This window comes from Mirounga angustirostris, unplaced genomic scaffold (genome assembly GCF_029215605.1).
Source record: "Mirounga angustirostris isolate CCGP_5_RB_7025 unplaced genomic scaffold, mMirAng1.0.hap1 SCAF_1, whole genome shotgun sequence".
Lineage (NCBI taxonomy): Eukaryota > Metazoa > Chordata > Mammalia > Carnivora > Phocidae > Mirounga > Mirounga angustirostris.
The window spans coordinates 109733642-109757162 of record NW_026991709.1 but is presented as its reverse complement, the minus strand read 5'-3'; the positions used below and the strand labels follow the sequence as shown (position 1 = coordinate 109757162).

Below are 23521 nucleotides of genomic sequence, written 5' to 3'. Positions count from 1 at the left end.
CAAACTCTATTTGTGAAATGTGTAATTTGTTTGTGTCTTGACTTCACGGGAAGTTCCCCTTGAACTGTACTTGGAAGTTTGACTGAATAAATTATTAATCCTCTCTGCATGATATGCAAATTAGACTTCACTACATCCAGGGGCACAGCATTGGGTTAGAAGCTGTATCAAGTTGCTGGCAAATAATTTCTGTCAAGGGATCAGGGCCTTCCAACGGAATGGTAAGTTATAATGCAACTCATGTCACTCAGGTATACAAAGTAATGCCGGGCTTCCCATTAGGGGTTTCTTTTAAAAGTGGCCTATGAGCAGTTAAGGTTTTAAGTAATGGGCAAATGAACTGTCTAAACTGTCATTCATAACATGTAGAACAACAAAAGAAACTGAAGGGAAGTCATAATTTTTTCTCCTACGTTTATTTTTTATTAAATGTAATGTCTTTTGTAATTGCCAAATACTAAATTTATTTTACTTAAGGAGGTTTATCACATTTGCTAAATGTGACAACATATTGGTAACATATTTCAACAAAAAGAGTAATCAGGTTTATTTAAATGTAACTACTTACAGAAAAAAATTTAAATGTTTAGAAAAAAATATGTGAGAGGGAATCTCAAGGCATTCTAAAAATTAAATTTAGCATTTATGTTTGTAAAAATCACAATTGTTCAAGAGTATATTTCACTAAGGAAAAATGAGAAATTGCAAAAACATTGCTAATACCTTCCAGAACTTTTTATAATTGGTGAATTATTTTTTTAATTCATAAACATATAATTTGATACCTTACTATCACTTTTTAATACCTTGACTTATAATGTAAATTCAGGAAATATATTAAAAATGAAGTTATCAATATTAAATGATTGTACTTTTCTGTATGAATATTTGTTCATTCAAATTGTTTATTAATGAAAATAGCAATTAGCTAAAAAAAATACTCATATTGCCATGTAAATTTGCCTTAAAGAATCAGTCAAGGATTAAAATGCACAAACGATCTTTGTTTAATTGTGATAATTATAAGAAAAAACAATTTAAAAGCTAATAAGCTATCAAACGTATTTATAAATTTAAGCTTCAAAACTATACATTTTTAAAGGGCTGAATAGAACAACAGTGAAAGAAACATTATTCCAAATTAAAAATGCATACTACTGATCTGCTTATGTGAGTAAATTGAATATTGCTTGTAATTTAATAATTCAACTGGTTTAGATATATGTTTGGATATATAATTAAATATTTCACTTTAATTATGATAGCTAAAAAAACAGTTAAAAATAACTCATCCAACACTGCTATAACCTATTTATCATGATTTCTGTTTCCTAGAAATTAAAAATACAACCACTAGAAAATGGAAGAGAGAGTATTAATTTTTCATGAGGAATTTCCTTTCAATTGAGGAATTCCCTTAAAGGATCAGCTTATCTCATCAATTTGTAGAATTGTAACGGCCACACTAAAAACCACACTCAACTGCAAACATCATCTAATTTGGACTCTAATACCCAGAAAATTATGGGTCTTGGTGAGGTTGAAATTGGCCGGCAAATATGACGGCCTGACATTTATAAACCACAGTTTATTAATATTAAGGACTTAAGACGATTATTTTAAGAATAAAATAAACTTATCAAAAAGCAGATTATAAAATATCATAAAGAGCATGATCTCATTATTTGTAAAAAATAAATTCAAATAAATATTAAACTATAAGAGTATATCCAAGTATTAAGAGTAGTTGGTTTACAGACAACTTTCATTTCTTCTTTTTGCCTACTTGTATCTTCTTAGTGAGTGTTACAGAATAACATACATTTTTTTTAAAAAAAAAAGGTTAAAGCAACCTGAGAAGCAGGACAAAGGCGACTAGCCATTCATTTTCCTTATCCCAGTTCTGGTATTCTCTACCCCTATTACCTCCCTGAATCTCTAGTCCCAGTGGACAGCTCAAAGCAGAAGACTTCTGCATGGCTTCAGCATGGCCCCTGACTTGCCTGAGTGGTAGTTATTGGGAACCTGGCAGATGGAGTTACACATGTCTTCATGGCTCTCTTTTCCTGCCATGGCAGTCAAATCTTCCTGCTGCACAGAAGCTACTGACATAAGTCAGAGCACTTAAGAACTGCATCATCAGAAAAATAAGAGTGAGGACTAGAAAAAGAGGAAATTCAAAATGAAAGAAATGAGTCTTAAGGAAGCTTTCTATTGTCTTACTATTCCACTGAGTTTGTGCACTTGCGTTTTGAGCAATCCCAAAATAATGATCTGAGCTCTGAGGAGCTCCAGCATTTAAAGCTTGGGCAAATAGCCTACAAAGAGAGAAAGGAGGACTGTAAGGAGATTGCCATATCATAGAAGGCAAGGAAGAGAGTGCTTCCAGAAGTCTTAGAACTGAAAGCAGTGGGGGAGAGAGATAAAGATAATAGTGAAAAATTACCATTGATCTATAAAAAAAGCCTATTTAAAAAAAAAGACCATTAAACTTTTTGCTATATTTCTAGAAATCTCAATATACCCAACACATGGTGATTTGGGGAAACAAATAGAAAATCCAAATAAACTGAAAGGAAAAAGGACACATTAAATATTATCTGGTGTCTCATCCCTAGTGATAAAACTCATACCTTGATACATATCCTAGACTTTCTGATATTTATTAATTTCAGATATAAATTCCTAATTTTTAAATTAATCTTAATTAAAAAAATTGATCCTGAAGATATGTATGTAATTTTACCTTTGACAAATGTGTGTCTAAACAAAGATACCTAACTACTACAATTGCCCATTTTGAATCTTAGTCATATTATGTACAGTGTCAGATTTACAGTGAGATAGAGCAATGGGTTTATCTGACCTTAGAGGAAATATTTATAAGACTGTTTTCCAAACAGTCAAATGTTTATCTCCATCTCCATGCAACAAGTGTTTACAGACCATCTCCTATCTGGCAGTCACTATGCCAGATGTAGAAGATAAACATGAATAAGATAAAGTTGCAAGAAATTCAAAGAAACTTAGTTTACAAGGAGAACATAAAATATACATAAAATGGTGGGTCAGAGAGTCTGTCTTGGGAAACCCACACTTAAACTGAAGTCTGAAAGGAGTGCAGACATAAGGGCAGTGTACGTGATGGGGTAAGGGTCACAGGGGGAAAAAGTCAGTGAGAAAGGATTCAGTGAACTGAGCATTGGGAAAGTTCTCTGTGCATTCAACGAATAGGAAGAAGAGCAAGGAGGAGAGTCATGCTAGGTGAGGCTGAAGTGGCCTACAGGAGCCAAATCCTGCATGCCTTAAGTACTCATTAAGGATTCGGACTTCATTACCTAGACAGTGGAAGGTCATTTAAGTGTTTTGGGTGAGGAGAGTTAATATGATCCGGATTTTGGTTGTAGTTTTCAAGATTGTCTGGCTTTCAGGTTGAAGGGAGATTGAAAGGGAGCTTGAGAAGATGTGAGGAGACCATAGAAGATAAAATACAGTCTAAGATAAAGATCATGGTGGCCTGGACTAGAATGGTCATGAAGGGGACGGACTTGAGAAATAGCCAGACACCACAGGCAAACAAGACTTGGTAGCTTATTTGTTATTGGAGATAAACTACAGCTGACTTCAAGGATGTTGCTTAGATATACTATAAGCTTTCAGCAAATTGTGGCCACTCTCATTATCATTACTAAGATTTTAAGGCTCATATTTTAAATTTTAAAAAATCATGTTTTAAAACTGGAATTATATTCAAATTTAGTAAAATAACCATAATTCTTTGACAATATGGAAATAAAATAGAATCTATTAAAATAGCAAGACTGGAGTGATAAGAATCCCTGTGTCCTCTCCCAGGTTGTGTTCAATTAAATCTAACTCAGCAGACTTGGTTGAATACCTGGAGACAGAAGAAAGAATTAGATGCTCCACTTATTTCATTGCACCATTTCTTGGCCTCTTTGCTATTTGTCAAGTCCTCTAAGTGTGTTTCCACCTCCGGGCCTTTGCACGTGCTTTCCTTTATGTTTGAGACCTTTTTTACCATTACGTGACATGCATTTATTTGTTTCCTGGTTCTAGCCAAGAAAGTATAAATTGTTTGAGATTGGGAACTTTGACTTGGTGCTGTTATCCCCAGTGCATAGCATATAGTTCAAAGGTATTCAATAAATATTTGTTAAAGTAATATATTAGTGACATACCTGTATATGAATGTGTATGTATATGCACTCCTTCCTAATATAATCAACTTTTTATAGTTCAAGCTTTAAGAGTTTAAAAAAACAAGAGTTTTTTTTAAATTATTATTATTATGTTCTGTGCAGTTTTGTCTTTAGTCATAGTCTAGTGTTTTAACCTTCTCTTTTTCTTCTGTAGGCGTGGAACACAACTTGCCCAAATTGGCTGGCAGCAGAGGCTGCCCTGGAAAAGTACTACCTTTCCATTTTTTATGGGATCGAGTTTGTTGTGGGAGTCCTTGGGAATAGCACTGTTCTTTTTGGCTACCTCTTCTGTCTGAAGAACTGGAATAGCAGTAACGTTTATCTCTTTAACCTCTCTATCTCAGACTTGGCTTTTTTGTGCACACTTCCCATGCTGATTAGAAGTTATTCTCATGGAAAGTGGATATATGGGGACATGCTCTGTATAAGCAACCGATATGTGCTTCATGCCAATCTCTACACCAGCATTCTTTTTCTCACTTTTATCAGCATTGATCGATACCTGCTCATGAAGTATCCTTTCCGGGAACACTTTCTACAAAAGAAGGAGTTCGCTGTTTTAATCTCTTTGGCTATTTGGGTTTTAGTAACCTTAGAGCTACTGCCCATACTTTCTCTTATAAATCCTAATTTAGCTGTCAATGGCACCAACTGTATTGATTATGCAAGTTCTGGGAACGCCCAAAGCAGCCTCATTTATAGCATATGCCTAACCTTCTTGGGATTCCTCATTCCCCTTTTGGTGATGTGCTTCTTTTATTTCAAGATTGCTCTTTTCCTAAAGCAGAGGAGCAGGCAGCTTGGTACTGCTTTGCCCCTTGAAAAGCCTCTCACCTTAGTCATCATGGCCGTTGTGATCTTCTCTGTGCTTTTTACTCCCTACCACATCATGCGGAACGTGAGGATCGCTTCACGCCTGGAGAAGTGGAAGGAATACCAATGCACTCAGGCAGCCATCAACTTCTTCTACATTTTGACTAGGCCTTTGGCCTTTCTGAACAGTACCATCAACCCTGTCTTCTATTTCCTTTTGGGAGATCACTTCCGGGAGATGTTGATGAGTAAACTGAGGCACCAATTCAAATCCCTTACATCCATTAGAAGATGAGGTCCTGGACTGATGTTTCCATGCAGGGAAAAGTGAGATGCTTGTGTAACAGATTATTTTATATGTGCAGCTGTAGGCCAATTACAGTTTGATTCAACTCACAGATGTAAATCAGAGAGGGATAGACCTGACACTGTTTTAAAAACACGCTGCATCTGGAGTATGTGAAAAGAAGAAAATGGGAAGTATTTATTGGTTTCTTCACCTAAGAACTTCAAGGAGTTAGACTGGCATTGTCTAATGTTTGATCATGGAAGTCCAAAACCGTGGGTGTTACAAGACTTTCTCAATCAGTGTAAAAGGAATAGCAGATAGATAAAGCATCAAATAGTCTGTATTTAATCACTGGTCAGATTATAAAAAAAAAAAAAATTGTGTTGGCAACATTCTCTATGTTATTCTTATTTGTTTGAGCTTATAAATTAATGTGAAAACTAAGTAACAGATTAGGCATACACTATTAAGGACTGTTGTTAGAAATTGTGCTCTTGAACAAAATTTAAAGTAAACAGTAGCAACAAGGAAGAAAGCAACTTGTTGAGTTCAATGATGCCTATATGACATTTCTTTATATTGATCATGAATTGGGGTCAAGTTTTAACTATAAGTCCTATTTTTTGTATGGTTTTTAGAGCAATTAATCATATTAAATGGAACCTAAGGAGATGGTTCAACAAAGGAGAGAGAAATTTGAGCTTGTCTCTCATGGAATTTAGGTGTAAATGATTGCTAGAAGAGAGACCATGGAGAATTGCAAAAATCTCAGAGTTATAGAACACAAAGTGCTTATCAGAAAACCCAAAGCAAAACAAAACAAAACAAAACAAAGGTAAATGCTTTTGGACGACTTTATCTCAAAGACAGTGACTTATATCTGGTATGAGCTTTGTTTTCACAGAATATTACATAAGGCCATTGAAGGAAGTTTTCTAAACAAATGCACTTTATGAAATTGTAGAATATAGGGAATACTTATGTGCATATTAATATAGATTAACCAGATGCCACCACTCCACGCCACAAAACAAATATAGGAAAAAAATAAACGGATGCTACATTAGCTTTTTAAAGTCAAATAAATATCGCATAATTTGCTTGTAAGCAACAAAATATGTCCAAGGCCATGTAGCTATGCTCTTTTTCTTAAAGTCATTAGCTGTAACGTGAAGGATACAATAAGCATTATGAGTACAAAGAAATAAAATTCTATTGTCCTTCCTGTTCTGAGATAATCTGGTGTTATTATATTCTGACAATACAAAAACCTAAAATTCACCCAGTTAATGTTTCAGTACTTGAAGCTACTGAGATATTATAAAAACACATTACTCACAAAGGATTTATTTTCTTATTTATTATTAGGCTTCAAGGTATTTTTTCATGCCTTGCCTTTATTGTCAATATTTTAAAATTTTCAATGTGATTTCATAACTGCCTGATAATAAGCTGACAACAGAATCTCCTGAATTTCCTCATCAGAAAAGGCCACAAAAGGGCCTTAGGAAAGAAGTATTTGCTTATTTCTGCAAACTTAGAAACATATAATTTAATCATAATTTGTATTTTATGCATGAGTTTTAATTCGTAAAGATGGAATTCAATTTGCCTCACCCCTACCCAAAGGAATAGTGGACTCTTTAAAGTAGTACAGTGAAATATTTTATGAAACCATAAACTCTCATATATATCTTGTAACCAAAATGTTAAGTAATTTCATAGCACATTTCTTAATCCTTTTCTTGCTCAAATCTATCATCTGGTAACTTAATCCTCAACAGACTAAAGAGACCTACACTAAAATTATATGAGCTATTCCATTTACTTTTTTAACAGGTGATTGTGAGAATCATAATAAATAATGGAAATCCTTTTTGGGTTTGTAATTTTTGAAGGGAATGATGTTGGGCTTTTGTATCTTTTCTTTTTAATTGGTTCCTTATTGTTTTTAGAATCATGTCTAACTATCTGTCCCAGCATTTTGCAATCTGAGCCCACCTACATTATCATGTTAGATCCCACCAACATTGTCACAAACTAAACCCTGAAGCCAAAGGCGGCTACTTCATCTCATTATATGCAGACCTTTCTTCACTGTGTACAGCTGGATGCTCACCCCTGTCCCATCATGCCCACAAATAAAAATTTTAAGGTCTTTTAAGGTCCATGTCATCTGTCACTCCTTAAAGCCTTCCTTTAGATCTTCTCCTCCACTAATAGCGGAGACCTCAGACTGCTTTTTTTTTTCTTTTTTTTTTTTTAAAGATTTTATTTATGTATTTGACAGAGAGATAGCGAGAGCAGGAACACAAGCAGGAGGAGTGGGAGAGCGAGAAGCAGGCTTCCTGCCGAGCAGGGAGCCCAATGTGGGACTCGATCCCAGGACCCTGGGATCATGACCTTAGCCGAAGGCAGACGCTTAACGACTGAGCCACCCAGGTGCCCCAGACTGCTTTTAAGTACTGTTTTAATGAAATGCATTATTTTTTGGCCTTATAATATTGTTGTTTAGGTTCAAGTCAACTCTAAGGTCTGTGAATAGAAGAACAACATCTAATTTTTCATTGCCCTTCTAGCACCCAGCAAGGTACATTTTAAATGGTTGTTTATTATGAATGAATGTCCTACAAACTAAATTTGAATTCAATGCTCCTTAGTGTGCATAATTGAGCTACTTTCTGTCATCACTGCTTTTATAAGTACTGCTATTTTCTATGAAGAATAGAGTGTGTAAACACAAACATGTGTGCCAGACGCCATTGCCTTATTCCTTATATTTTCTTCTATACCTTTGACCATAGTTTTAATTGATGCTTAAAATCTGTCTGCTAGTTCCAAACTTGGGCCATATCAAACTTGATCTCCATTGATTGCCTTTTATCTTAAGTATGGGCTACAATTTCCTGCTTTTTCATATCTAATGAATTTGGATTGTATTCTGGACATTTTGAATAATATATTGTAGAGTCTCTGGATTCTCTTATGTTCCATTGAAGAGTACAAATATTTTGTTTCATGGCTGAACTCAAACTCCAAACTCTGCAATCTCATTCCAGTTATTTTAGCCTTAACTGAGCTGCTTAGAATCTATCCAGCACATCCATCATTCAGAGGTTAGCTAGACACTTGAGTAGAGTCAAGATGTGCAGTTCCCTTTCTATAACTCTCTGTTCTCCAAAATCCTTCCCTTTCATTTTCCAGTTGTTCAGTTCAACCTGAACTTGTCCTTTGCTTTCTCATGCCCGATAGGCTGTGGGCTTCTTTCTGGATTTTAGCAGCCCTGCATGGCCTGATAAGGACCTGCACCCAGGCTAAAATTATTTTATTTTATTTTATTTTTTAAAGATTTTATTTATTTATTTGAGAGAGAATGAGACAGAGAGAGCATGAGAGGGTCAGAAGGAGAAGCAGACTCCCCGCCGAGCAGGGAGCCCAATGTGGGACTCGATCCCGGGACTCCAGGACCATGACCTGAGCTGAAGGCAGTCGCTTAACCAACTGAGCCACCCAGGCGCCCGCTAAAATTATTTTAAAATGTAGCTGGGAATGTCACCCAGTGCCTTTTACTTCTGCCAAGTATTGATCCCCTTCCTGTGCCTTTTTTTGTTCACCCTTTAGTGTCTTTATGTAGCTGGTTGTTTATATGTTCCTGGAGTTTATAGATATTCCTTGCAGGAAGTGTGGTTTGATAAGAGTTACTAGGCTATTACCAGAACAGAAAATTTTCTCCCTTAGAAGTTAATGAGCTTAACTATATAATATAAGTCTATATCCTAAATGGTTTAAATTCCCACTCATAGATTCTAAATATTCTTAAGGGCTTACTTCATCTTGACCATCATTTGACTTTCGCCTCTGCATTTATTCATGCGTTCTCTTTTCCTTTGTACCGATTTTGGTTTTAAACCTAACCTCTGCAGTCATTTCCAACAAAAAAGCAAAAAACCACTAATTTTCCTGAAAGCAAATAGAATTCTCTGCCTATTGTCCTGCTTTTTTTGCCGGTCTCCATACCTACCTCAGTCTAGGTCCTCACTCCATGCTTTGTGAAGAGTAATTTTGCCCCACTTGGAAACCTTGGTACTAAAAATATTGGAGTACACCATATTCCAGTACTCCAGCAACAAAGAATTCTTTTAAAACAAATGGGTACTTATTGCATGGAGCACTGGGTATTATGCACAAACAATGAATCATGGAACACTACATCAAAAACTAATGATGTACTGTATGGTGACTAAAATAACATAATAAAAAATAAAATAACTTTTCTCTTCTAAAAAAATAAATAAAACAAATGGGTAATAAGTGTTAAGGGCACTTGTTGGGATGAACACTGGGTGTTATATGTAAGTGATGAATCACTAAGTTCTACTCCTGAAATTAATATTACACTATAGGTTAACTAACTAGAATTTAAATAAAAACTTGAAACATTTTTAAAAAAGTGAGGGGCACCTGGGTGGCTCAGTTGGTTAAGCGTCTGCCTTCGGCTCAGGTCATGCTCCAAGGGTCCTGGGATCGAGTCCCATATCAGGCTCCTTGCTTGGCCGGGAGCCTGCTTCTCCCTCTCCCACACCCCTGCTTTTGTTCCTGATCTCGCTATCTCTCTCTCTGTCAATAAATAAATAAAATCTTTAAAAAATAAAAAAAAATTAAAAATGAGATTGTCCATAAAAGAAATTCTTGTCTGAAATCCAAAAAGAATTGAAAAATTTTCATTTTACAGATATACTTCTCATTTTCCTATGAGAAATATTTAGAACATTTTCTTGTCTGTTGTTAAAGGAAAAGAAGTGTGTAAGGAAACACTTTGTCCTCCTGGAGAATTTTTTTCCACCAAGCAATTCCCTGTGGTATCACCTGAGTAGCCTACAATTTAACTCAATTATGATACTATTAGAGAAGATAGATATATCTATATATCTGTATATACATAAATATATACCTATCTACCATCATGTGAAAGAGATTCTTCTTTATGTCCCTATAAAAATGTAGATGAGGCCTCAGGGTTCCCAGCTATTATATCTCTGACTAGATTTATATATTTAAATTAGTGGGGAAACCCCACTTTGGTCTCAAGTTCAAGTTCAAGTGCTTTGCAATCCAGGGTTACCAGTAACAAATCAGGTGTTTTGATCTCTATTTGCTATGGATTCCTGTGGGGATACCCTATTATTCAGAACTCTAAATGAGATTCCTCAGGACCAAGTCACCAAATCCCATCCTAAACCATCAGCACAAATAACAGTAATAACAAACACTTGGGAAGCACTTAAAATTTGCAAGGCATGGTTGCTCTAGCACTTTATATATTTAATTCATTCAGCTGTTGCCAAACCCTATGAAGGTTACAGATGAAGAAACCAAGGCACAGAGAATTTAATGGTCACACAGCAAGTAAGTGGCAGGATTGCACTTCAAAGACCATGCTCTTAACCTCCACATACTAGGCTACAACTGCATGGAAGTTCATATACTTCAGGGCCATTTTTAGATTTTATCTAAGGATGTTTATTTTATAACGTATCACATAGTTTGATCTCAGTGTCATCTAATAACACAACTCTAAGGAAGACAACTTCAGGATGATGTGAGAGTGAGTTTTAGATTAGGCTCTTAAGTCAGTCACATTTTCTTTCTTTCTTTCTTTTATTATGTTGTGTTAGTCACCATACAATACATCATTAGTTTTTGATGCAGTGATCCATGATTCATTGTTTTCATATAACACCCAGTGCTCCATGCAGTACGTGCCCTCCTTAATACTCATCACCGGGATAACCCATCCCCCCACCCCCCTCCCCTCTAAAACCCTCAGCTTGTTTCTCGGAGTACATAGTCTCTCATGGTTCATCTCACCTCCGATTTCCTCCCTTTCATTTTTCCCTTCCTTCTCCTAATGTCCTCCATACTATTCCTTATGTTCCACAAATAAGTGAAACCATATGATAATTGACTTTCTCTGCTTGACTTATTTCACTTAGCATAATCTCCTCCAGTCCCATCCATGTTGATGTAAAAGTTGGGTATTCATCCTTTCTGACGGCTGAGTAATATTCCATTGTATGTATGGACCACATCTTCTTTATCCATTCATCTGTTGAAGGGCATCTCGGCTCTTTCCACAGTTTGGCTATTGCAGACATTGCTGCTATGAACATTGGGGTGCATATGGCCTTTATTTTCACTACATCTGTGTCTTTGGGGTAAATATCCAGTAGTACAATTGCTGGGTCATAGGGTAGCTCTATTTTTAACATTTTGAGGCACCTCCACACTGTTTTCCAAAGTGGCTGTACCCACTTGCATTCCCACCAACAGTGTAAGAGGGTTCCCCTTTCTCCACAACCTCTCCAACATTTGTTGTTTCTTGCCTTGTCAATTTTTGTCATTCTAACTGGTGTAAGGTGGTATCTCAATGTAGTTTTGATTTGAATTTCCCTGATGGCTAATGATGATGAACATTTTTTCATGTGTCTGTTAGCCATTTGTATGTCTTCTTTGGAGAAGTGTCTGTTCATGTCTTCTGCCCATTTTTTGACTTGATTATATATTTTTTGGGGTGTTGAGTTTGAGAAGTTCTTTATAGATCTTGGAAATCAACCCTTTGTCTGTAGTGTCATTTGCAAACATCTTCTCCCATTCTGTGGGTTGCCTCTTTGTTTTGTTGACTATTTCCTTTGCTGTGCAGAAGCTTTTTATCTTGATGAAGTCCCAAAAGTTCATTTTTGCTTTTGTTTCACTAGCCTTTGGAGATGTATCTTGAAAGAAGTTGCTGTGGCCAATGTTGAAGAGGTTACTGCCAATGTTCTCCTCTAGGATTTTGATGGATTCCTGTCTCACATTGAGGTCTTTCATCCATTTAGAGTTTTTCTTTGTCTATGGTGTTAGAGAATGGTCGAGTTTCATTCTTCTGTATATAGCTGTCCAATTTTCCCAGCACCAATTATTGAAGAGACTGTCTTTTTTCCATTACATATTTTTTCCTGCTTTGTTGAAGATTATTTGACCATAGAGTTGAGGGTCCATATCTAGGCTCTCTATTCTGTTCCATTGGTCTATACGTCTGTTTTTGTGCCAGTACCATGTTGTCTTGGTGATCACTGCTTTGTAATATAGCTTGAAATCAGGCAACATGATGCCCCCAGCTTTGTTTTTCTTTTTCACAATTTCCTTGGTGATTCAGGATCTTTTCTGATTCCATACAAATTTTAGGATTGTTTGTTCCAGCACTTTGAAAAATGTCATTGGAATTTTGATCAGGATGGTGTTGAAGGTATAGATTGCTCTGGGTAGCATAGACATTTTAACAATGTTTATTCTTTTGATCCATGAGCATGGAATGTTTTTCCATCTTTTTGTGTCTTCCTCAATTTCTTTCATGAGTGTAGTTCCTAGAGTATAGATCCTTTACCTCTTTGGTTAGGTTTATTCCGAGGTATCTTATGGTTTTTAGTGCTATTTTAAATGGAATCATTTCTCTAATTTCTCTTTCTACAGTTGCATTGTTAGTGTATAAGAAGGCAACTGATTTCTGTGCATTGATTTTGTATCCTGCCACATTACTGAATTGCTGGATGAGTTTTAGTAATTTGGGGGTGGAGTCTTTTGGATTTTCCACATAAAGTATCATGTAATCTGTGAAGAGAGAGAGTTTGACTGCTTCTTTGCCAATTTGAATACATTTTATTTCTTTTTGTTATCTGATTGCTGTTGCTAGGACGTCTAGTACTATGTTGAACAATAGTGGCGAGAGTGGTCATCCTTGACGTGTTCCTGATCTTAAGGGAAAGGCTCTCAGCTTTTCCCCATTGAGGATGATATTCGCTGTGGGTTTTTCATAGATGGATTTTATGAAGTTGAGGAATGTTCCCTCTATCCCTATACTCTGAAGAGTTTTAATCAGGAAAGGATGCTGTATTTTGTCAAATGCTTTTTCTGCATCAATTGAGAGGACCATATGGTTCTTCTCCCTCCTCTTATTAATGTGTTCTGTCACATTGATTGATTTGCGAATGTTGAACTACCCTTGCATCCTGGGGATAAATCCTACTTGGTCCTGGTGGATGATCCTTTTAATGTATTGTTGGATCCTATTAACTAGGATATTGTTGAGAATTTTGGAATCCATATTCATCAGGGATGTTGGTCTGAAATTCTCCTTTTTGATGGGGTGTTTGCCTGGTTTGGGGATTAAGGTATTGCTGGCCTCATAGAATGAGTCTAGAAACTTTCCTTCTGTTTCTATTTTTTGAAACAGCTTCAGGAGAATAGGTATTATTTCCTCTTTGAATGTTTGGTAGAATTTCCCAGGGAATCCATCAGGCCCTGGGCTCTTGTTTTTTGGGAGGCTTTTGATCATTGCTTCAATCTCGTTACTGGTTATTGGCCTATTCAGGTTGTCAGTTTCTTCCTGTTTCAGTCTTGGCAGTTTATAGGATTCCCAGAAGGCATCCATTTCTTCCAGGTTGCTTAATTTATTGGCATATAGTTGTTGATAATAATTTCTAATACTTGTTTCTATTTCCTTGGTGTTAGTCGTGATCTCTCCCCTTTCATTCATAATTTTATTAATTTGGGTCCTTTCTCTTTTCTTTTGGATAAGTCTGGCCAGGGGTTTATCAATCTTATTAATTCTTTCAAAGAACCAGCTTCTAGTTTCGTTGATCTGATCTACTGTGTTTCTAGTTTCTAATTCATTCAATTAATCTAATTCAATTCAATCTCTGCTCTAATCTTAATTTTTTCTCTTCTAATGTGTGGCCTAGGCATCATTTATTGCATTTTCTCTAGTTCTTAAGGTGTAAAGTTAGTTGGTGAATTCAGGATTTTTTAATTTTTTTTGAGTGAGGATTGGATGGCTATGTATTTCTCCCTTAGGACCACCTTTACAGTATCTCATAGGTTTTGGACCAATGTGTTTTTGTTCTCATTGGTTTCCATGAATTGTTTAAGTTCTTCTTTGATTTCCTGGTTGACCCAAACATTCTTTTTTTTTTTTTTAAAGATTTTATTTATTTATTTGAGAGAGAGAGAATGAGAGAGAGCACATGAGAGGGGGGAGGGTCAGAGGGAGAAGCAGACTCCCTGCCGAGCAGGGAGCCCAATGCGGGACTTGATCCAGGGTCTCCAGGATCATGACCTGAGCTGAAGGCAGTCGCTCAACCAACTGAGCCACCCAGGCGCCCGACCCAAACATTCTTGAGCAGAGTGGTATGTAGCTTCCAAGTGTTTGAATTTCTTTTTTTTTTTTTTAAGATTTTATTTATTTATTTGAGAGAGAGAGAATGAGAGACAGAGAGCATGAGAGGGAGGAGGGTCAGAGGGAGAAGCAGACTCCCTGCCGAGCAGGGAGCCCGATGCAGGACTCGATCCCGGGACTCCAGGATCATGACCTGAGCCGAAGGCAGTCGCTTAACCAACTGAGCCACCCAGGCGCCCAGCAAGTGTTTGAATTTCTGCCAAATTTTTCTTGTGACTAAGATCCAGTTTTAAAGCAATATGGTCTGAGTATATGCAGGGAATAATCTCAATCTTTTGGTATCAGTTGAGACCTGATTTGTGACCCAGTATGTGGTCTATTCTGGAGAAAGTTCTGTGTGCACTCGAGAAGAATGAGTATTCTGTTGTTTTAGGGTGGAACGTTCTGTATGTATCTATGAGGTCCATCTGGTCCAGTGTGTCATTCAAAGCTCTTGTTTCTTTGTTGATTTTCTGCTTAGATGATCTGTTTATTGCTGAGAGTGGAGTATTGAGGTCTCCTACAATTAACATATTATTATCAATATGACTCTATATTTTGGTTAACAGTTGGCTTATGTAGTTGGCTGCTCCCATGTTGGGGGTGTAGATATTTACAATTGTTAGATCTTGTTGGATAGATCCTTTAAGAATGATATAGTGTCCTTCTGTGTCTCTAAGTATAGTCTCTAGCTTAAAATCTAATTTGTCTAATGTAGGAATTGTTACCCCAGCTTTCTTTTGAGGTCCGTTGGCATGGAAGATGGATCTCCATCCCTTCACTTTCAGTCTGGATGTATCTTTAGGTTCAAAATGAGTCTCTTATAGACAGCATATGGTTGGGTCCTGTCTTTTTAACCAATCTGCAACCCTGTGACATTTTATGGGAGCATTTAGGCTGTTCACGTTGAGTGATTATTGAAAGATATGAATTTATTTTCATCATGTTGCCTGTGAAGTCCTTGTTTCTATAGATTGTCTCTGTAAATTTCTGTTCTATATCACTCTTGGGGTCTTTCTCCTTTTATAGAACCCCCCTTAATATTTCTTGCAGGGTCAGCTTGGTGGTCACATTTTCTTTCAGTTTCTGCCAGTCTTGGAAGCTCTGCATCTCTCCATCCATTCTAAATGACAGCCTTGCTGGGTAAAGTATTCTTGGCTGCATATTCTTCTCATTTAGTACCCTGAATATGTATTGCCAGCCCTTTCTGGCTTGCCAGGTCTCTGTGGATAGGTCTGACGTTATTCTGATGTTCCTCCCTCTGATGTAAGGAATCTCTTCCCCCTAACTGCCCTTAAGATGATTTCCTTGGTTCTAAGATTTGTGAGTTTTACTATTACATGCTGGGTCTTTGGTCTGTTTTCCTTGATCTTGGGAGTGGTCCTCTCTGCCTCTAGGACACGAATGTTTGTTTCATTGCCCAGATTAAGGAAGTTCTCAACTACAATTTGCTCAAATATATCTTCTAGTCCTCTCTCTCTCTCCACCCCCTCAGGGATCCCAATAATTCTGACATTTGAACGTTTAATGGTGTCACTTATTTCTCTGATTCTGTTTTCATGAATTTTGAGTTGTTTCTCCCTGGCCTCCTCTTTTTCTTTCTTTTCTATCAATTGGTCTTCTAGATCACTGATTCATTCTTCTGCCTCATTTACCTTAGCTGTTAGACTATCTAGATTAGATTGGATCTCACTGCTAGCATTTTTAAGTTCTTCCAGTTCAGCTTTCATTTCTGCCCTTAGAGACTCTATGTTGCCATTAATCAATTTCTCCATTCTAGCTATTGTCTTCACAACTGCTACCCTGAATTCCATTTCTGACATCTTGGTTATATCTATATCCATTTGTAAATCTGTGGCAGAAGTCACAGTCTCTGAGTTTTTTCTTATTTTGGGGGTTCCTCCTCCTAGTCATTCTGTTGAGGGGTGGTCGAGGCAATGTACAGAGTGCAAATTATTGACCACAACCCAAGCAAGATGCACCTGTTTTATAGGGACCTTAGGGTTGTTGGCCTCTTGTTCTCCCAGCCTATCTTCTGGGCGAGGGGCCCGCTGGGCTGTTACTCAGGCAACTCTGTTTGGGCGGAGTTGCCCTACCCCCTGTGGGGGGGAATGACCTCGGTGAAAACCGTTTTTGGAGGGCTTTTGTTCTCTGGTGGCTTTCCCTGGCACATTTCCACATCTCTTCCAAGAGTCAGAGCAGAAGAGATCATTTCCAACCCTCTGCCTCAGAGCAGAGAGATCACAGTCTGTTCTTCAGTGAGCTCTCCAGGCCACACTGTCTCAGTTTCTGTCTGTGCTCCTAAAAACTGCAGCATCCTGGGTTGTGTGCCCCTTAGCAGGACTCCCAGTCCTTGCCTCTAGGTGGGCATGGGGGCACATCTCTGCCCTTTGTGCTTCTAAAACTTCCAGCTGCCCCCAGTTCACACGCAGGGTCCCATCACTCCAGGTTTCAATCCAGGGGGCTGCCCTAAAGTCCTTTCCCCTCTGCTACCAGTCTGTGAGTCTGTGCCTGGTCCCCAGCACAGGAGGCTATCACTCACTGGTGGTGTAGGATCCCCATGGTTCCCTCCCCCTTCCATTTATCTTTGGATATGTGCCTGCGGAATTATGGCTCCCCACTTCACACCTTGAAACTGCCTGCAATATTCTGTTTGTAGAGATCCAGATATATCTTCTTACATCTCAGGCTGATTTCATGGGTGTTCAGAGTGGTCTGATAGATATCCAGCTCAATTCTGGGGACCGGTTGGGATAGGGTCACATACTCTCCACCATCTTTTCCTCCTCCTCCAGTCAGTCACATTTTATTACACATGCAGGATGTTGGACTCATTTATAATCTTGAATTTAACCACATGATATGGAATCTATGGATAAGCTTGAGAATATGTAACATGTGAGGATAGAAAATTCTATTAACGACCAGATGTATAAGGTTTATAGGTAGTTGGCTTCTTTTGTAATGCAACGTTAAGTCCTGTAACCCAGAATCTTGTGATTTTTGTTTTAGTGAGATTCCCAGTTAGAATCAATAAGTCATGTTCATATTTTGTCTAAATTTTAATAATATGGATATTTTATTAGAAAATTTATTCTTTGATAACTTTCTATTGAAAGTAACAATGTATTCAAATATAAAACTTGCTCTTATTCTATATAATATGTAATTAGATTTTTAATCTCTCGCTGTGAATATATTGGTTTGACTTGATCCTTAATGATACTAAATTATAATTTTTTCATGTCACACTTAAGTCTATATAGACCAATACTTGAAATATATAATGTTATACTGATGTGTGTGTGTATGTCACATAAAGAAAAAGACTGACGAATGCTGTGTAAAAAATTATTAGCTGTGTCTTGGTAACTCATTAGATCCCTCAAGAGCCTTACCACATTGGTTGTATTACTGTTTCCAATGTACTGTTGAGGAAATAGGCTTTAAGAAATTAAGCAAGGCAAGTGTCAGAATTGGCTTTGAAACTTAGATATGACTCCAAATAAACATAAACTCTCCAGGACAATCTCAACCAAGATGTCCTTCAACAGATGAATGGATAAAGAAGATGTGGTTCATATATGGAGTATTACTCAGACATCAGAAAGGATGAATACCTACCATTTGCATCCACATGGATGGTACTGGAGATGATTATGCTAAGTGAAATAAGTCAAGCAGAGAAAGACAATTATCATATGGTTTCACTCATATGTGGAATTTAAGGAATAGTGCAGAGGACCATAGGGGAAGAAATCAATCAGAGAGGGAGACAAACCATGAGAGACTCTGGACTCTGGGAAACAAACTGAGGGTTACAGAAGGGAGGGGGGTGGGCGAAATGGGGTAACCAGGTGATGAGTATTAAGGAGGGCAAGTGTTGTGGTGAGCACTGGGTGTTATACTCAACTAATGAATCATTGAACACTACATCAAAAACTAATGATGTACTATATGTTGGCTAACTGAACATAATAATAATAATAATAATAAAAATTTTTTAAAAAGAAGAAGTCCAAGTGATCACTGTAAATTTTAATCCACTAAGGTATTTAAAAATCAAAGCCATTTACAAACCATTATGGAGCATTATTTTCAATAACAAAACAATAATATGGGGAAGGGAGATTTTTAATTTTTTCCTCCTAAAAATGTAGTTTTCTTCATTTGAAATTTGACTTTCAAGAATGTGAAGAGTTTGAAATTAATTTAATGAAAGCTAATTTCAGCGCTTTCCATTCAAAGTGTACTAAGTTAAAATATATAAAAGTATGTGTTTTAAAGGTCTCCATTCAAGTTATTTGTAGCAAACGTTAAAATTGTTATCATGGGGGAGAGGATGAGGTTATTTATTCTTAATATCAGTTGCTGAAACAGGGCTATCTCTGCTTGCATATATTATATTGTACCCACCTCCTGTTGTTTCAATGATCAAAAACTAAGTAGCAAATATTTGGTGTGCTAGAAAAATGACACATTCTACAAGAGTTCTAATGTGTACATTAGAAACTATTACCTCAATTTTTGCTTCAATTTGTCTACAGCCAGGATAAAGACTCTTGCTTGGTAAACGATGGGGCAGGGTGGCATGCACTGTGTGTGTGTGTGTATGAAGGGTTCCGCAGGGAAAGAACTCATCATCAGTGGAAACAGGTGAGTTCAGCCAATTCTTTTTTAGGACAAGGCCTTTGACATGAGAAATGGGTGATTCTGAGTGCAGCACAATGTGGTTTACTTAGATTTTTTTTTCCCTAAGTCCCACATAGTCATGTCCGAGTTCTGTGGAGAAGAGAGGATTTAAGTTAATTGAAAAACAGTTGTTTCATTAAAATCTTTGTAAAACTTTGGGGCACAAGTAGCAGAGCTTTGTGAGCAACACCCTCCCAACACCCTCCCACCCCAAACTCCCACACACATTACCCAAAACCTCCATATAGTAGAAGGTAAAAACAGACAAAAAAGATTCTCCCAAATGTAAACTTGGAACATCAGGCTATTTTGAAACTTGAATAATAATATAACATCCATTGGCAATGATGGTGGTTTCCATTGGAACTTTTGATGCCAGATCTAAGTGGAAGTACTTATCAGGAGCAAAGTAGTTAGTAAAATCTGTGTTCAGCAATCCCAGCAGGATGCCATGAGAGAGAATCTGCCAGAAGAGAAGGAAGCATGAGTATACTTATGAGCCTAAATGAAACATATCCCAGTGGCCTTACATAAATACACACCTGGGCAGGATTTAGACATGCTGAGTAGGTGGAGCATAAGCAAGACAAAGCATTGATATTCTGTGATCTATTCATGCTCCCAAATTGGTGGACCTGGAGGAAGTCTTGACATACATATAGAAATTTGTTATATAGAGAGATAAATACATACATCTGTAATACATTTAACCAGAAAGTAAAGCTCTTTATATCAATAATTCAACCATTTTGTTCCTATGTCATGTTTTCTCATTAAACTTTTGTCTATACCAGAGATTGATGAGACAAACTGAGATGTGCCATGGGTTCTAAATACATTCAAAATCGGGTCACCTGGGTGACTCATTCATATATAAGCAGACGCTTAATGGAATGAGCCACCCAGGCGCCCCACCTCAACTGTTATTTTCAAATTCAGTTCCAGTACACTCCAGTTTAGTCAGTTACAATTTGTAAATATCCCCCAAACTGTGCTCAGTTATCAATAAATATACATTTTTTTAAAGATTTTATTTATTTATTTGACAGAGAGAGAAACAGCGAGAGAGGCAACACAAGCAGGGGGAGTGGGAGAGGGAGAAGCAGGCTCCCCGCAGAGCAGGGAGCCCGATGTGGGACTCGATCCCAGGACTCTGGGATCATGACCTGAGCTGAAGGCAGTCGCTCAACTGACTGAGCCACCCAGGCGCCCTAAATATACATTTTAATACCTATATCACATATAGATTCAAGTAAGAGCCAAAGCATAATTTATTTTTAAATCAGCATTATGTAAATGATTTCTACTAGACAAAATACTCCTAACTCTAAATATTTTATTTTGTTAAAATACTGCGTTATTTTTATAATTGCTTTTACTGACATTTAGGGAATAATGATACAGATTCAATGAGTTGGAAAGAACTATCACTTCTACATGTCTAATAATTAGGAAAAGCACCATTCATAAAACCTCTGAATTTTTTTCATCTCTGCTTTTTTGCATTTTTGGAAAGTACACCGAGCTTTTATAGAGTAATAAGGATGAAGCTCATAAAATGCTATCTACAAGGTTTATGTGAGCTTAAGGTACACTATAAGTTATAAATAACAGGTCTTAAAATTTAGATAAATAAAATGAAGAACTAAATAATTTCTATAACATATCATCAAACAAAAATGTGAAGTGATTGAGTGATCTTGGGAACAGAATGAAAAGAGTTTGTAATTTAGGCAGCAATTTGATAATGTAGAATATGGGTAAAAAACGGGGGATCAGAATTTTATTTTTTGTTTTGTTCAATAATTGTGATATGCTTAAAAGATAAATGATCATTCATTTTACCAGATCACTGAATAATCACTAAATAGGTGATTGTGGATATATCTTGTTTATAGAATTGAAATGGTTTTACTGTGAAACATTAGTCACTTAAGATTTTAAGATTAACCAGAATTATTGAGGGATTATTATATATGACATCTTAAAATAGTCTTCTTAGGGTAAGTGTAAATTACAGGATATGATTTTTTTAAATAATTTCACTTACTCATGTGGAATTTGAGGTGATAAATATGGAAACACTTTGCTGGCTACAAAGTCCTGAATGAATGTTCTTTTTTTTTCCTTTGATTTTATCTTTCAGTCGTGTACTTGTTGTTTTTCCTAGACATGAGTGGTATAACGCATACATTTGCAGAGAAAACTGACATCTGATATTTTTGATAGCCAGGAAATATTTCTGTTGTGGTACAGATAAATATATAATTAAAATATCTACATCTACATATAATAAAATTTCAAAGAGAGATCTAATTAAAATAATGTAAATAAAAGTGCTTCTTGAACTAAAAAAAAGAGAAACATTAGTCATTTATACAAGCATGTATCACTCAAAGTTTCTCAGAAAGAATAAACATACTTGGTTTGTTGTCTCATCTTTCACAATTCAGAATTACTTCATTTTTAAGAAATTCTCCTTCCCTAAGATGCTATTCAAAACTATTTGTATATCTAAGAATGTCTAGCAAATTTTTGCTCACAATTCTATGATCTATACATAGTGATGAAAACACATTGAGTATTTGTTTTCAATTATCCTGAAATTTTTAACTGTTTATTTTGGAGCAACAAGTAAACTCGTAATAAATAAACAATAGTAAAATGAACTCTCAATGTCCCCATCACATAGCTTCAATATATATCAACGCATGGAAGACCTTGTTTTACCTGTACCTTCATCATTTATTGAAGTAAATGCCAGGCATCATATCATTTAATCCATAAATGTTTAATATTTATCTCTAAAAGATAAGAATTCATTTTTAAAATAATTATGTGGTAGAATGACTTATTGTTTTCATGTCTTCACTTCTCTTCCATTGTAGGGTTATATGTTCTTGATCTTTCCATGTGACTTCGCTGTTCCTCCCCTATGGACAAAGTTTATGTCCCTACCTGTGGATATTGAACTTGGTCATGAAAATAGTTTATAATATTAATGACATGACATGACACCAGCAGAGACTATGTAGGGCTGTATGATTAAGTTTGGCCTGTGTGCTCCTGCCATCTGCCATTAGAAGAACATGTAATCTAAGGGGACTAAGAAACTCATGCAACACAGGCTGAAGTGGAACCAGCAATACAATGCAAAAATTTGGGGGAGAGAGAAACACATACTTGTTGAGATTTGAGATTTAGATTTAATTATTGCATCTGAAATTTCTTAATATTTCTCCAATGTCATCATATATTAAATATCCAATTTTAAAATTTTTAATTCTATGAAAAATGTGATAGATATCATATAATGTATGATGTATATATATATATTAAATATATAATGTCCATGTATATATGTGTGCATATATATGTACAATATAGTATATGTGTATAAACCAAATTCTTTTTTCAGTTTTTCAAATTAGAATGACATGTTATACTTGGTTAATGTCTCTAAAATTTCTAGGCATCTTCTCCAGTTCTTTTATTCTTTTGTAATTTACTTGTTGAATAAATTAGGTTGTTTTCCCTGTAGATTTTGCTGTGGTCTGAATTTTTCTGATTATATCCCTGTGACTGTCACTTAACATGTTCCTCTGATTACTGGGTTTTGAATATGGAGGCTTACTCAGTTTCATGCTCACTTTTGCTTGGTTGCTTTTGTAATATGACTTCACAGATGCTGCTGTGTTCTTTCATCAGGAGATACATGATGTCTAGTTTCCTCCATTTTGTAATGTTAGAAACCCTTAAAAATGAATGAATTGATTCATGAATCTTTGGAGAATTGAAATATGGTAATATCTTAAATCTAATATTCCTTCTTTACTTATTAGCTATAATACTCCTATGAAGAGGCATTTTACATATCTACTATTCCCCAGGGGTAGCCAAATATATGTAGAAGAAAAAGGATAAATGCTTGTTCTTTTCCTGCATTTAGCAGTTTTTAAAATAATAAGCTGCATTTTCCCATATTGACCATATTAAATTCATGGATTTAAACTTTGTGATATGTTTAAACTTATTGTAGTTATATCTTTGTTTATGGTCAAATTGTTCCCTTCTCAAGTAGGCTCCTAAATATTTTGGTATGACTTTTTTGGTGTTTTTGATAATTCCCTTGCTATTTGGCATGCCCATCTTATACATTTCTTATTACTGAAATCAACCATTTATTAAGGAACTTTCATTCTTTTTAGTGAGACATAATATTTCAATTTTAGTGCTATTAGTGTGTTTCTTCTA

General features: G+C 36.2%; 1 protein-coding gene across 2 annotated transcripts; it reads left to right on the top strand.

The window, feature by feature from the left end:
• Window positions 1–22529, top strand: SUCNR1 (succinate receptor 1). Of its 2 annotated transcripts, XR_010410063.1 has the most exons (3): window positions 1–221; window positions 4378–6160; window positions 22156–22529. XR_010410063.1 is itself a non-coding variant. In XM_045863703.3 (2 exons), the coding sequence occupies exons 1-2, from the start codon at window positions 114–116 to the stop codon at window positions 5329–5331; spliced, it is 1062 nt and encodes a 353-aa protein (XP_045719659.1). In that variant the 5' UTR covers window positions 1–113; the 3' UTR covers window positions 5332–7457. The 2 variants fall into 2 exon arrangements, 1 of the variants encoding a protein (XP_045719659.1); XM_045863703.3 differs by lacking the exon at window positions 22156–22529 and having other exon boundaries at window positions 4378–7457.
• Window positions 22530–23521: the final 992 nt, after the last annotated feature.